The sequence below is a fragment of the Rhipicephalus microplus genome, chromosome 2 (genome assembly GCF_043290135.1).
Source record: "Rhipicephalus microplus isolate Deutch F79 chromosome 2, USDA_Rmic, whole genome shotgun sequence".
NCBI lineage: Eukaryota > Metazoa > Arthropoda > Arachnida > Ixodida > Ixodidae > Rhipicephalus > Rhipicephalus microplus.
In genome coordinates this window covers 299,873,113-299,888,867 of record NC_134701.1, presented here as the reverse complement: position 1 = coordinate 299,888,867, position 15,755 = coordinate 299,873,113, and the positions used below count along the sequence as shown (strand labels likewise).

The 15,755-nt window shown below is 45.2% G+C and overlaps 1 protein-coding gene across 5 annotated transcripts in view; it reads left to right on the top strand.

Moving 5' to 3' along the window:
- Positions 1-15,755, top strand: part of tweek (transmembrane protein KIAA1109 homolog tweek) — a 1,194,469-nt gene that overhangs the window by 875,942 nt on the left and 302,772 nt on the right. For all 5 annotated transcript variants that reach the window (XM_075882507.1, XM_075882492.1, XM_075882501.1 and 2 more), the window contains 2 exons: positions 7,210-7,350; positions 11,216-11,382. In XM_075882507.1, coding sequence (XP_075738622.1) covers positions 7,210-7,350; positions 11,216-11,382 — 308 coding nt within the window. The remainder of the gene's footprint in view (positions 1-7,209; positions 7,351-11,215; positions 11,383-15,755) is intronic.

Here is a 15,755-nt window from a genome sequence, read left to right as displayed (position 1 = left end):
TACCAACAGTGGTACTCAACGCGAACACAACGCCATCTATTGTCTGACGGTTGTCACCCCCGAAAAACGTCTTTTGTGCAAGACACGTGCATCACGCGGCGCAAACAACTTTACAGGGGGTGTCAGTACCCCCCCCCCCAAGTTTGACATCGTGTTGAGCATGATATCTGATTTCTAAACTCTCTAGTATGTGTCTGCCCGTTGTGCTTTTGTAAATGTGCTAGTACAGCGCTACAGCCTTTGGCTCTATCCATTCGTCCAGCATGTTGTGAAGACCCAGATCGAGTAATTTACTCGTACTTATGTTCATCGACAGCCCTATTGCCTGTTTGTACGCCCTCCTTTTTGGTCTTTTCTGCTACGTGCCTCTTGAGATAGGATGCTACGTACGTTATTCGGCTCATTATGAAGGCCTGAACTAGCCCTATCATGTTGTCTCTTTCATCCCGCTGTGTCGATTTTCTATGCGTTTTAGTGGCAGGATAGTCTTGAGCAACCGCGCCTTTTAGTCTCCTGATGGTCTCCCAAATGTGGCCATTCACCGCAATGTGTAAGCCGAGAACGCGCATGTGGCAACTGGCATCAATGTTGACGTGAATGGACATAATGCCCTGGCAACCCTGAGCGTGGGGGGTGCGGGCCTTCGTAAATGGTGCGGTTTTTGTCTACCCGCATATCCACCATGCGTGCAGTTTTAAACAGTTAATAAATGTTTGTTACAAAACAACAAAACTTGCGACGAGGAGGGAATATACTCCAAGCGTTTTGCCAACACAACGAGCACTACCTGGAGCAACCTGCACCTCGAAACAAGGGGGGACTGAGCACGGAGAGGGTCATTGCGGACAATGGCTCGGGCTGCTCAGGCACAACCATTGATCGCGGCGCCATTGCCGTTTGAGGCAACTTCGCAATTTTGGATCAACTATGTCGAAAGGCTAGAGGCATTCTTTGAAGCCAACGACGTGAGTTTGGTTTGGATAGAATAAACCATGATATTATGCTAGAAAAACTTGACTGTTATGGAGTTCGCGTTACCGTTTTAGCTTTAATAAGAAGCTACTTATCTAATAGGAAACAATGTGTATCAATCAATCGAGAGCTATCATGATCCATGAACGTTAAGAATGGTGTACCTCAAGGTAGCATTTCGGGACTTCTATTATTTAATATTTTTATCAACGATATTTTTTGTATTGACAGCTCTGTAGAATATGTAATCTATGTGGACGATACCAGTATATTTTTTACTGCGGAAACGCCTGATGACCTCATTGCTTCTGCTAATGAAATACTAAATAAAATAGACTCCTGGACTGTGGCAAATTCTCAACACATTAATTGCTCTAAAAGCAAGGCTGTACTGTTCTGTGCAAAAGCCAGATCATTTGAAAGGTCTCACAAACGAATACTTAATAACATTGAAATTAAACTTTGTCAAACAGTTAAAACTCTCGGTGTCCATTTTCACGAACACATGGCATGGAATTACCATGCCGAACACATTAGTCACAAACTTTGTAAAGCTTTAGGTGTGTTGCATCGATGCCAGAACATACTACCTGTGAAACAAAAAATATTAGTGTACAATGTTGTTTTTTCTTCACATTTACACTACTGTCATCTGGTCTGGTCGACAGGCTCTAAAACATCTCTAAAGAACCTGGCCGTGTTACGAAAAAATGCCTTGTGGTGCATTGAAGGTGTATCCTATAACGCACACACTGCTTCAATATTTGCAAAATATAGAATTTTAAGAATTACCTGTTATCACCAATACCAGCTTCTGTCAGCTTTTAAATTAGAAATACGCAGAGGAAGTATGTTTTTACGCACCTTGACCACCTTGCAACCAAATCCTGCCAGTTGCGTTACTCGGTGTACGGAGACTTGGCACGTCTATGGATTTGAAACACAAACACCTCGCACAAACTATGGATTTGAAACACTAAGTTACCGCCTTCCAAGTGTGATGAACAAATGGAAACTAACAACTGATAATCTGCGTATATTGTCTAAAACTGAAATGTTAAATCGGATGTGCTGATTGTGTTGTAAATGAATGTTGGGTGATTTCTGTAATGGTTATTATTCAGTTTTTATTCTTTCATACATTGCTTTGTTATGAATATTTTTGTATGTATTTCATAGTTGTCATTCTATTATTTGCTGTCATCGGCCACATTCGTGTTTCTTTTTGTATTGTCGCTTTCCGCTGCCTGTAATTTTTGTAATTTTTATAATTTTTGTAACTTTGTAGTTTAGATTTTTTCTGGGTGATGGGGCCAGTCAAGCTGTGAAATGCAGCTTTTTTCCCTTCACACCAAACCACGTATACAGTGCATTTTCGTGTACTTGTCACGTGGTTGAATAAACTCAAACTCAAACAATGGACTGATCTGCCGTGGTGATCGTGTGGTGACTCTTCAGCAAGCAAGGAGGATGTTTCTGCTAGAACTACATGACACACATCTCGGAATCAACTCTACAAAAGCTTTGACAAGGACACTCGTGTGGTGGCCTGGCATAGGGTCGGAGGTTGAACAACTTTTGCATGAATGCAGTGTTTGTCAACAGGCAGTACCAATGCCTTTATCTAAGGAACCTTTGAGCTGGCTAGCCACAATGCAGCCATGGACTTGCATCCATGTTGACTATGCAGGCCCAACTGAATGCCAGATGATCCTTATGATTGTAGACAGCCATTCCAGGTGTGTGGAAGCCATTCCAACTTTATCAGCTACAGCAGTCACGACAGTAGAACACTTAGGAACTGTGTTTACGCGTTTTGACCTGCCTGATGCCTGGTGACGGACAGTGGAATGTCATTCACTGGAGTCGAATTCCAAGACTTTATAAGGCAAAATGGCATATGGCACATTCGTACACCACCTTACAAACCACAATCGAATGGTTTGGCCGAAAGAGCTGTACATTCCGTGAAAGAAAGTCTGAAATGTATCAGCTGGGGAAGCCTTACCACAAGATTGGCCAGGTGGTTGCATATTCACCGCAGAACACCATCGGGCAAAGGACACGTTCACCAGCAGAACTAATGCTTTCGTTCACACCAAGAACCAGCTAGATTTGACCATAAGGGCCACAGAAGTGCCATTGCCAGGAAAGACAAGTGGCTACCTGAAAGGTGACCTAGTCCTTTGTAAAAACTTTAGTACCGGTGAACTGTGGCTACTGGGAGATGTGGTTGAAGTGCAAGGAAATCGCCTCTCGGTAGTGAAAACTCAAAGGGATGCTTAGACGACATGTAGGCCAGATACGCCAGAGGCACATAACAGACCCAAAAAGTTCCTAGGCAGAATCAAATGAAGACCCACCAGAGGAATTCTTTCCTGAATACCGGCAAGAAGAACCAGTGCCAAATGCTTCAGCTCCAGCAGAAGGGCTACCACAGCAGCACCCGTCAGTTGTGAAGAACCGACCGCAGCGCTCTCACCGACCTGCAAATCGATTAGACCTTTAGGGGAAGTTTTCGTGTAAGTGGGGGGGGGGGCAACGGGCGTCAATGTTGACGTGAATAAACATAATGCCCTGGCAACCATGAGAGTGGGGGGCATGCGCGCCTGCATAAATAGTGTGGTTTTTGTCTACCTACGTATCCGTCATGCGTGCCATTTAAATAGTCAATAAATGTTTGTTATAGCGTAACAGTGTGTAATATCTACGCTTGACACTGGTCGCCCATCGGATGTCGTTAGTTGTGTGTCGCTATTGGGATCATCATTTATCTCACCGTTCGGCTACCAGCCCATTCACGTGGGTTTGTAAACTAAATGTTCCAATTTTTTCGCAGCGCAGCTCAGGCCGGTGTTCTGTAAGTATCGCTCAACAGTCTCCATCGCACGTTGCAAAGTTTGTTCTTTGTGCCCGTCGCAGCCCTTTGTAACCCACAATGCAACGTCGTCAGCATAAAGGCGGTGATTGAGCCCTTCGATTTCTTGTAGTTTGACTGGCAACTTCATGAGAGCTATGTTGAAAAGCATCGGTGACATCACCCATTTTGCGGTGTACCGTAGCTACCCAATTTTGTTTCCTCAGAACTAAGCTGCCCAAAGGTGAGCTTGGCTTTTTTATTCAAGGGAAAATCTAGAACATAGTTGTAAGTTCGTTTGCCAAAATCTAGTTCCTGCATTTTGGTCAGTAGGGTTGAGTGCGTTACGTTATCAAAGGCATTTTTCAGGTCCAGGCCAAGTATGGCTTTAGTGGACCTCATGGGGCTATTTATTACCTGGTGTTTTATCTGTAGCATCGTGTCCTGTGCGTAAAGGTTTCTCCTGAACCCCAACTTTGTGTGGGAAAGCAGGTCGCAGTCCTCGAGGTAGTTGGTCAGTCTGGTGAGGACCGTGGGCTTATGACCTTGCCAAGCATGAAGTCAGCAAGATTCGTCTGATGTTCTCTAGCTGCAGTCGTTTACCCGGCTTGGGTGTCAGAACGATGTGTGCAGTCTTCCATTTTGGGGCCCCTTTCTTTTTTCCCAGCGTGCGTTGACGTACGGGGCAAGTGTTTTTATCACTTTATTGGCTAGGTTACTGAGTGTTTTGTTTTTAAGCCCGTCGGGCCCGGGCGCCAATGTGGTGTCACGTTTTTGTAATACTGCCCTGAACTCTTACTCGCAGATCGGTCTGTCTACGACATCGTTGGCTGCACCTTCGTAATCAGGATGCACTACTTGCAACTGGGTAGAACTGTACCGTTTCATGTATCATTTCATGATCTGCCATAATATATCCTACTCGGAGCCTTCGTACTCATGTATGATTCTGTTGATGTTCTGTTTGTGAGTGGTTTTTATCTCTTCTGGATCTAGCAGGTACCTATGTAGGTTCCACGTCTACGCAAACCCTAGTTGGTTCTCCATGCTACTGCAGTTATTCTTTCACTGTTGCTTGCGCAGCTGCTGCGCGTGACTCTCAATGCCTCTATTTCACTTTGCAATCGTTTTCCTAAGTGGTCTGTTGTGCCTCTGCCTTTTCTTTTTTGCCTGCAAACTCCGTTGGGCCTCCCACATGTGTAGAGTCTACTGCCTAAAATTACGAGTTCTGCCTCTGGCAGAACTAATTGCTTCACTGTGGTAATGTTCTGCTTCAGCGAGTCAGTCCATGCACCAATATCGGTTATTGATTCCTCTGATTCTCTCGACTCTTTAATTCTTAATTCGTCCCACTCGAACAATTTAAGCTGTCTGCCTCTAGTCTTGCCCGCTGTTGCTTTGGCTTTAATCCCTGTTATGAAATAATCACTACCCAGATCTTGCTGCGTGTTCATCTACTGTGAATCGACAATGTTTTTTTTTTTTGTGAAGGTTGTGGGGTCTTGAAATGGCGAACGAGCGCCACGCTCTTGGAACAAAAGGACACTGTGGACACGGTCGGTACAAACCAAACAACAACATACATTTATTTAACTAATTTGGAACAACGATATCGTCCGCTGAATCCACACATCAATTGTGATTATACGCTGCAACAACTTTACACAACACTAAACAACATGACACACACAATACAACATCCAAGGCGGCGTCGCCAACACTTGACTTACAACGAGGGCCCCCGACGCGCGGGCCCCGGGGTGCCGCGCGCCAAGGGCCCACGCTAGAGACAACCGTTCGCGGCAACCGCCACTCGCAGAAAAGGCTCGCTCAACTCTCGCCCACCACCAAGGCTTGCTTCCGCCAGGGGTCACAACCGACGCTACCTCTGTGACAACCATGATGATGATAGTGGTCTTCAAGACGAACACAGCGACATCTATCGCCGGTGGTTGTAGCTTGATATGCGGCTTTTAGGCGAGACACATCCGCCACGCGGCGCAAACAACTTTACAGAGGGTGTCAGCACCCCTCACAAGGTTAAATCTGGTGTGGTGTCTACGCTAACGCTGCTGCCTCTTTGCTTTGGCAAAGAGGATTGGTAACGAGGGGCAGCCGCTCTTTCTGCGCATCGAGCCACAGGTTCCTACCCTTGATATTTTTAAATTTGTAGCCCCACTCGATGTAGCTCGACGCGGCAATTAGGACCACTTGTTTGTTCATTATCAGGATCAGTTTTCGAATCAGCGTGCCGAATCTTTGTTTAAGTCACGAACTTCTGTAAACATTCAGGACGAAAACGCTGCTAGCTACCTTCCGAGTCGGTATGACTTCTATTAAAGTGTGTTCGTTTTCGTTAATTTCTGTATCGTGCTGGACGGCCGTGAGATTTCGTCTGACCTGCCACAAAGCCACAAGATGCTGCCACAAATGTCACAAGATGCTGCCACCTGCCACAAAATGTGGCCATGGAACGCTCCCCTGCTTTCACGAGAGCCACTTGACTTGTGAACTTGGTCGGAAATGGCACTGCATGTCCTGGGAACCGCCCATGTTCGGGTGAAGTTCAAAAGAGACGATTGCGTGCTACCGTTGCTAATTGATCCACGCCACGGAGAGCAAAAATGGGGCCATAGGCTATACGTTAGGCACCCAGACCAACTGGCGAATTATCTTTTTGGGCGTTTCTTGGGCTGATATCATTCTGCGACCGCTTCCTAAAGAACGGGGCACATGTGCCCCGTTCTTTAGTAACAAGACAGATGTTACAGAAAGCATATATTTCCAATAAAATAATGCCTGGATAAGTAGCTGCCACATTTTGATATGATAGCATGATTATTTTCACAGGATTTGTGGTGCATATTGGATGTGCAATATAGTGCGTTGCAAAAAGGATTAAGGTTTCGTATAAGCAGAATAAATATTGAACTCTAAAGATGTTAGCATTCTAAGCTTCATGTTACTATGTATATATATTTGCCTGGTTAAACAAGTTCCATTAACTATTTCCCTTAAATTGAGATGCAGTGAAACAGTGTAGGACCACTTTTAAAAAGTCACATCAATTAATAACTGTAAAAGTCGTGTTTACAAAACTAGCCCTTGCAGGTAATTAATATGAAAAATTGCATGTGGAATTGTGCTGGAATTTAAGTACAATGTCCCAACGGTTTCAGTTAGCTACTAGCTGTATCTTGGCTCGTTGTTTTATCCTTGTCATTTGTTGACTAATTTTTTAAACACCTTTTGTTTGGATAGACTAAGTATTTTAAGTGTTTCATTCTGAACACAGAACTGCATTATGAAATAGGAAAATTGAGTACCAGAGAATAAACCTGCATGTTTCAACTGGTACAAGGTGTGCTGTTATTATGCAGGGCTGTGCCTGCGCTTTGCTGATGAGTTTGAGGTGTCTATAGAAGACTGGAAGCCCTGTGATGCGACCACTACAAACCTGTGTGTGGTGTCCGAGGGCACCTATGAGATCTGCTCCCGCACAATTGCTGCACAGGCCTCCAGTGAGTACCTTTAGGGATTATCCTAGTGGTAACTTGAATTGGACCTGAGGAAGGATATGTCAACCACGAGAATGCAAATGAGTCATCACCAGGATAACAGAGGCTTGATTTTCATGAAAAATGTAGACTTTTTCAGTAAAAGACATTAGTCTCACTTGTGATGCATGCCGTGGGAGAAGGAAGGGGCACAAGAAACAAGTAATAAAGTCATAGTAACATTACATTTAGGGCATGTCACAGGAAAGCTACTCGCAAACGTACAGCCTTTGTGGGTTCTGCAATATTTTCACAAGATAACAGAAATTATGCCAGTATAATACCTGAATAGCGTGCTTAGAAATAGTATGAAGGAAGTTTTACCTAAATATGATCATTAGTTTACGAGGAAAAAGTGAGAGAACACCTGTCCCATTGTCTCACAAGGGCACCAAGCTGTAATCCTTTTGCCAAATTTTTAGCATGAAAGGCCTGATGCAAGCAGTACAGAGGGACTCTTCAAAAACTGTACAAAGGAAAATGTGTGGGGTACCTTATTTCCAGATTGAGTACATAATCTGTGCCCCTGCCGGTTGTGTTTAGCCCAGTGGCTCTGTCCAAGGTCTTCGCATACATCAACCATATTAGCTTCTTCTGTCTCTGGTTGGTGTACATAAAGACATTTCAGTTACTCCTGAATTTCTTTTCATATATAAAATTGGGAACCACGGCAAGCCACATTGACGGGATGTAAGTGCGTTTACAACTGCTGCTATAGATTCATGAACTCTATTCAGGCCTGAAATATTAACTTTTCTCATTTTGCGCTCTTGTCTTTGCCTTCAATTTTCAATTTCATCATTCATCATTCTTTTTGCTTTCGCTTTTCAGTTTTGTCGATTTCATCATTCTTTTCTTTTGGCCCTCAATTTCAGCTACAGCAATGTAGCTGCAACTTTTGGCCTAATTGCCACTGCTCTCATACTGCTAAAAAAGTATAAAAACAACCTGAGTGCTTTCTCTATAACAAATCGCTATTTTGTAATGCAATATTGCCCGGCAAACTTGAAGAAAACAGCTGTGCATGCATGTTTTGTAGAGCAAGAAATTGCTCAATTTTTTGTCAAGTGCTTTTCCAACATGATTTTTGGCCGATATACCTCTCTGATTTCAAAAGAAAATTTATAGTTGCCTGCTAAAATTAGTTCTCTCAAGATCCTTAAGAGGAGAAAAATCCCATAAATCTAGAACTTTAGCTATTTTTCATACGATGTGACTCCACTTTTAAAAAAGAAATTTGAACAGCACAAAGCAGACTTATACTGAATGTATCACCAGTACCTCGCATTGCAAGTGTGCCAAATATATTTCTTGGTTTCTTAAATGTTCCTGATACACTGTAGCGGAAAATCATTGAGCTGATGGCGATGTGTCTCCACTTTTAAACAAGAACGATGAACAGCACAAAGCAGACTTAAACTGCATGTATCACCAATACTGCTGTGTTGAGGGCTGGCTGGTCCCGACGAAGCAGAAGAAGAAGACGGCCGACGGAGACGTACGCGGCCGGCGGAGACGCCGACCAGCCATAACACGCGGGTTGGCGCGAAACGCCGAAGAGAAGGACACCAACCGCACTCCACGGTTACCCAACTCACACTGATTTTATTTACAGTCGCCTTGAAATCCTGGATGCCAGAGCGGCGCCCCCTGGCATCCTCACATGCCATTCCAAAACCGAAACCGAAAATCTAGAACACAACAAATACCTCGCATTGCAAATGTGCCAAATATATGTGTTGGTTTCCTAAATGTTCCTGATACACTGTAGCGGAAAATCATTGAGCTGATGGCAATATAAAGAGGCAGAGAAAGAGTTCACTGAAGAAGAAAAAGTGAGGCACATTCGTTCTATTATTCCTCAAATAGTTAAAAAAAAAGACAGTTGAGCAAATAGGGAAATTTTGGGTGTGAAGCAAATTTGAATATTGAAGTGTGTGTGCAAATCTAATAGAATATTTATTGAACATTTTTCTCATAGTTTGAAGTGAAATTGTGGTAAAGAAAGTTGGAAGGGATTTCTAAGCATATTCTTAATAAATATAGTAACATGAAAGTGTTTATTGTCGCTAAGTCGATGAAATGCTGGCTAGTAATATCTCATAGTTGTCTTATCAAAAATGAGGCGTTTTAGAGGCCGAATTGTATTAGTACATGATTTGGTTCCACCTAAGTGTTGCTTACAACACTTAACATGTGAAAGGCACAGATGCTATTTCCTCAGCCTCTCCTCTGTCAAATTTTTTGGAAGCCCAACTGATGCGTGGACACGATTGTGCTCCTTTCGAGTTGAGAGTTCTAATCTGCCTCATAGATGTCAACTAACATACAAGAACATTTCAAAATTTTGATGCTAAAAATTTTTACCATCCATTTTTTTGGACTTCCTGCCCACATTTCAGGTTTTAAACAGCTTAAATTGAGCCCCCATTTTCGCCACATTAATCATCTCCATGTTTAAACTTGCGTTTTCTCGAGTCAATGCATTTACGACCATAGCAGAGTTTAAAAAGCAGCTTTGCCGCAAAATAAGAATGTGATGAGGTGAAGCTTATAAAAAATTTGATGGGGTCACTTTCAATTTGACATCGACTGCTTTTGTCTTTGGGCCTCAGTTTTAATAGTCAAACTTCCAGTGCAAATTGAATCGAATAGCAAACACTATTTGAAAAAGATTTGAAATTTCGAATATTTATACACCTCTCAAATAATAAAAAGCAATAACGTGAAGAGAGTACAAAAATTACAGTGAATATAAGTTTGATAAACAGTTTGAAACAGAGGACGGGATGCAGAGGTATAGAAGCAGCAGGTGGAGAAAAAACTATGCTGTGGAACATGGTGCACCTCGATGTTTGATGCTGATCCAAAGCCCAAGGGATGACTACTGGCAGTCAAGCTAGAGCAGGAACAGTCAGCCTACCCAGCAGACAGCTTGAGCTCGATGCAACTGTGAACATAAGCCAGGCCTCTACTGCCTAACAGCCGACCAATGGGATTACTCGCTGCAGTCTCCAGTAATCATGGTCTGGTCGAGAGGGCCATGTTTTCTGGCTGGAACTCTTGATTCTATGCTTCGGCCTTCCATCTGCTGCTGTTTTGGCTCTGGCCTACACTCTTTCCTCTCCTAATAAGTCACATGTGGCCCAATCGTAGCACATCACATCACTCGATTACTGTAGGGCAGCACCTGAGTTCCTGAGCGCACACGCACACAATTGTCACAAGAGGGCTACCAGTCAATATTTGTTGGGTTACAATAGGTGGACTAGTTGGCACAGGATTATTCACAAAGAACCCAAAGGGCAGGACGAAGCTGGCACACAACACAAAATACTGAGCGTATATTTATACTGTTCATTCACATAGGTCTTTGGTGAAGAAAACATGTCATAAAGAAAACACAGAAACACAGAAATTTGGGCAAGTTGTGTTCCATACTACAGCATCCAGAGTGGCTGCCCAGGGTATTACTGGTGATATTTCCTTTTTTCATGTAGATGTGAATTATTCTGGACATAAAAGGAGCTTAACACACGCTTGCAGGCTAGTTGCCAGATCATTGCGGCATATGGCAGCGCATGCCAGGTTATGCAATGAAAATGTACACAGTAGGTCGACACAAGTGCTGAGTCGCTTGTGTCAACGCTTATGTCGTCTCTTTGTGTGCAAGTTTCTTGTGTAGCATGGTGTGTGCTGCCACGTGCCATAAAGGAAATGCACTTGTTTTTACTTGTGTCGGGCAGCACACTGAACTAAGCTGCACCTGAGTTACTTTCTTCTTGGATGGTCATGCTTTTAAAATGATCCATTGCCCAATGACCTGCAGGCAATGCCAAGTGGATCCTGAATGTCCAGTGGCAAATGGAGGGTGTGGACATTCACGTGGATGTGGGCATCAGCAAAGCCCTCTCAGCATTGTTCCGCACACTGACTGCCCTCACAGGAGAGGGAGATGAAGGTGAAAGCCCCGAAGAACAAGCTTGTGCAGCACAGGTAGGTTTGCTCACCTCCGGTTTTAGTCTGGAAGATGCCCAGGAATGACAGCTTTACTGTAAAAATCTTTTGTCTAGCAGCTCTTCAATGAGAATAGAAGCCCCAGCAGTGGCACGGTTGCTAATAAAATGCACCCACAGATGTAGATGAGTATAAAATATGGCTAGTTCATATGCTGGAATAGCTTTAAGTGCAAAAATAATGTGACACGAGCATATTCCAGTTTGTGAACCAGTGCACCCTGCGAAGCACTTCACTTAGCTCATTTTCCAACCATTTCTAGGCTAAGCTATAGAACCCACGTGGGGCCTCAATTGTTGACAGTTCTATCTCGACTGGGATGCGTGCTGCCATTCAAACTTGTTGGATATTGCCAGATAGGTGGACTAGTAAACAAAGGGGGTGATGAAATTATGAATTTTCTAGGCATAAAGTAAAACGAGCTTGTAGGGCTTTTCCCAATTTTCCATGCAAAAATTGATGTATAAGATGCACTGGTGTATAAGACACACCTGCAATTACTTGTTTTCTGCAAAGAAACTTCATAACGTGCGGTCAAGCGAGCATTGTAAAATGCCGTACTTGCGTTACGTTTCTGAGCGCTAGTCTGTAAGGAAACCTATACCACGCCAAACATGAGAGAAAAAATAATCCACACCCACTGAAATGTCCCGCGTGACTGCAGAAAAAACACTTTATTCTTCGAAGACCTCAATGTCCTCGTCTTTCAAAGTGCTTTGGATTAGCTCAGCAAGCTCTGGTGGCAGCGACATTGGGTCCTCCTCCTCTTCGTCATCGGAATCGCTGCTGCTGCTATCATCATCGAGGTTAGGGGCCGAGGATGCTAGCAGGCCTGCTTTGCAGAAACCCACAGTTATGGTGGCTTGTGATACTGTGCACCAGGCCTCGCGCTCACTTTGCGACATCCCAAAACGAAGCACGCCTCATGCGTCCAGTTGCAGTGTAGCTGTGCTCGCCGTCGGACATCCATTACTCCCACAGGTGCCGCAGAATAGCCTTCAAACTGCGGTTCATCGAAATGTCCAGCAGCTGAAGCATTTTTGTCATCCTGCCTGGGATAATGGCAGCGGTGCAGTTTTCTGCCTTGATGCGTTTCAACGTCAGCTCCGTTATATGCGCCCGCATACTATCCAAGTCCAGGAGCCCTTTCTTCGCAAGAAAGAAACCATCTAGTCGCATAGAAAAGCATTTCTCGAGCCACTTGCCTATCATTTCTTCGTCCATTCAGCCTTTCATGTTCGTTTCTATGACAACGCCAAATGGGAAGGTCTCTTGACATCATCGTCCGCTTAAATATTAGCATTGGTAGAAGTGTTTGCTTGTCAGCGCAACACGCGAGCACAACCATAAAGTGCACTTTATGATAGGTAGTCTTGATGGTAAGGGTCTTGTCACCTTTCGGTGCCGCACTCCTCTCCATGGGGATGCCAAACATGAGTGGCACCTCATCCATATTTATTATATGCCTGTCGCCTATGCCATCGTCTTCAATGGCTTTGTTTACAAAAACCTGGAACCTTTTAAGCTTGTCCTTGAAGTCTGCTGGCAGATTTTGGCACATGCTTGTGTCGACCCTCGTCGCCAGTGCTTTGCGGCGCATAAATCTGGAGCACCAGGACGGCCTGTCAACGAATTCAACGATGCCCATCTCCTTATCTAGCGCCTGCACTTTGAGACGCTGCTGCACATTCGACATCGCTCTACCTTGGGCACGCTTCTTTGAGATCTATGTGTTCAGATACCCGTCAAGGACTGGCCATCGTGACTTCGTGCTGCAGTCAGCTTTCTTGTCGCTCTTCATGACCTTGTCGTGTTTATGGAAGAGGAGTCAGTGTCTAACCGCCACAGTGTACGAAATAAGAACCTTCTTTTTTTGACTATGTACGTGGTTAATATAACAATCAGTGACTGCGCCCCCTGGGGATGAAAGAACAGAAGCGAAACCCCCTTAAGCTTAGTCGTTAGTTGTTAGTAGGTATTAGTAATAAAAAACCCAAGTATACAGTACTCCAATACATAGTACAGAATATACACAGTTCAGACCGTAAACTAAATGTTTATCTGGTAGTCTTGAAGCCAGTGGCCGGTGTCTTAGGGTCGGCCGCCCCAAATGCTGTGCTGCTGAGATTGGTTGCTGCAGTACAGGAGATAGTGACTGCGTCCCAGAAGGCAGCTGCAGCACAGGAGGTTGTACTACGCCAGGAGACCGCGGAAATTGCAGCTGTACTATGAGGCTGTACTACGCCAGGAAACTGCAGCTGCAGTACGGCAGGTTGCAGCACACCAGGAGACCGCGGTTGCTGTACGACAGGTTGCAGCACAACAGGAGACTGCGGCTGCGGCACGGCCGGTTGTAGCTCCGCAGGTTGATGTACCGTGGTTGGGGACTGCGACACAGGTAGCTGCAACTGGTGGCTAACACCCCTCTCCAGAACTCTGGACAGCTTGGAGGCATTCCACGTACGGCCATCTTCAAGCCTGTAAGACGCAGGTTCCTTCTTTTCAGACACTTTAGTTGGTGAAGAGAAGGTGCAGTCGCCCTTAAAGCGAAAGAGTGGTTTCTTGACACGGACATTGTCTCCTACAGCTATTCTAGGTTTCTTGGCAGCTCTCCTTCTATCCGTGTACAGCTTGCTGCTGTGTTGTTGACGGTGGACCCTACGACGAAGTCGCACCAACTCTCAAGTTGGTTCTTTAGCGAAGGCTGATGCTGATAGACCGACGATATGTCTGGGTCGTGGCATTTCACTATGCAGCATAACGACAGGCGCAACCCCAGTGGTTGCCTGCGGAGTATTCCTGTACATTGCAAGATATTCCATGACTACTTGTTGAAGGTTGTCCTTCAAAAAGTGAAACTTGAACAAAGTTTTTGAACATTCAGTTTTCTATTTGTCTCATCGCCTGGGGTTAGTACACTGATGAATGCAGCAGTCTGATGGCCCTGTCTTTTAGAAAAGTAATGAACTCACGTGTAGTGAACTGAGGTCCACTGTCGCAAAACATTTCCTCTGGGTATCCGTCGCGAGCAAAAACACTTGTTAAAAAGCCTTTCACTCTGCTCATGGATGCCTCACGACAAAAATATACCTCTGGCAACTTGAAGTAGTAATTCACAAGCGTTATGGCAAATCTGATGTTGTGAAGTGCGCGCTCAAAGGGACCAACTATATCCAAGACAAGCTTTTGCCATGGACTCCATCACCTACTCGGGTGTAGCGCACCGCTCCGTGCGCGCTCAACTAATAAGGCGTTAGCGCGGCGTGGCAAAACAGTGTTTCAATACAAAAATACACAACACGTTATTGCCTTTGGCGGCACCCCGAACAACAGTACAACGTCCGCTCCCGGGGCGCGGAGAGCAAAGGCATCCGCAAGCGGACGTTCATGATGAGGGGACACCGCGAGCACGTCGCAGCTGCCAATGGCGAGCTTTGACACGCCGGTCGGGAAAAGGAGGTCCCTCGCGGCTATGCCTCGTACGCGTGGGCCTACGGCAAGTGCGGCTTGGTGTGATACGACCACTTCAAGCACTAGGCACCGCTGTGGGCTTAGGGTATGGTACCGAAGCTAGCACTCAAGTAAACAACCTGCTGAGGTGCCAAAGGCCAGCCCAGGCAGGCTACAGTTCGGCGATTCCCAAAGGGTACGCGGACGAAGGTAACACGTGCTTACCCGGCGCCGACCACGGAGGAGAGATTGCTCCCTCGGCACGCACGTAACACGCGCCCGCACGTGGCGCCATCTATCGCCACGTGCCTTTTACCAGAGCAGCAAAAGCAAAAGGGTGTGGCCGTGTGGCGGAATGCCCGCCATATGGTCGTGGGCGGGCCTCAGATCCCCACAATGTTCGTTCTGACTGCTCCAAACTTGCTCTAAAATGTTTTCCTGAATGTGCCAAGCATGGTACAAAAAAAAAAAAAAAAACACATTTACTGCTCCATGGAGTGCCTTAAACTCATGTACCCTGTTTCGCATCTGTGACCGAGCTACAATTGACATGAATGCGGCCGCGGCCTTAAGCAGCGAATGCTCAGTGCTGCTTGGTCGATGATAATAATCGACTAGATTTGGCAGTCTATGCTTGCAATATGCAATTATTACAAAAATTGCCATTGATAGGCAGCTTGGTGCAGCAGGTCAGACGGGTGCAAAGTGGCGCCATCAGCGCAGCACTTCGATCCCTGCAAGAGGCATGAAATTTCTCTCACCAAAGCGGATTGGTTGGAGATCTCATTAGCACCACGCACTGGTGGGGAATGATTATGATGAGAATGCTACATAGTGCACTGGGAACCATTATCCAGGGTACCACGAACATTTGCTTGAGACAGTGGTGAACTCTGCGTTCT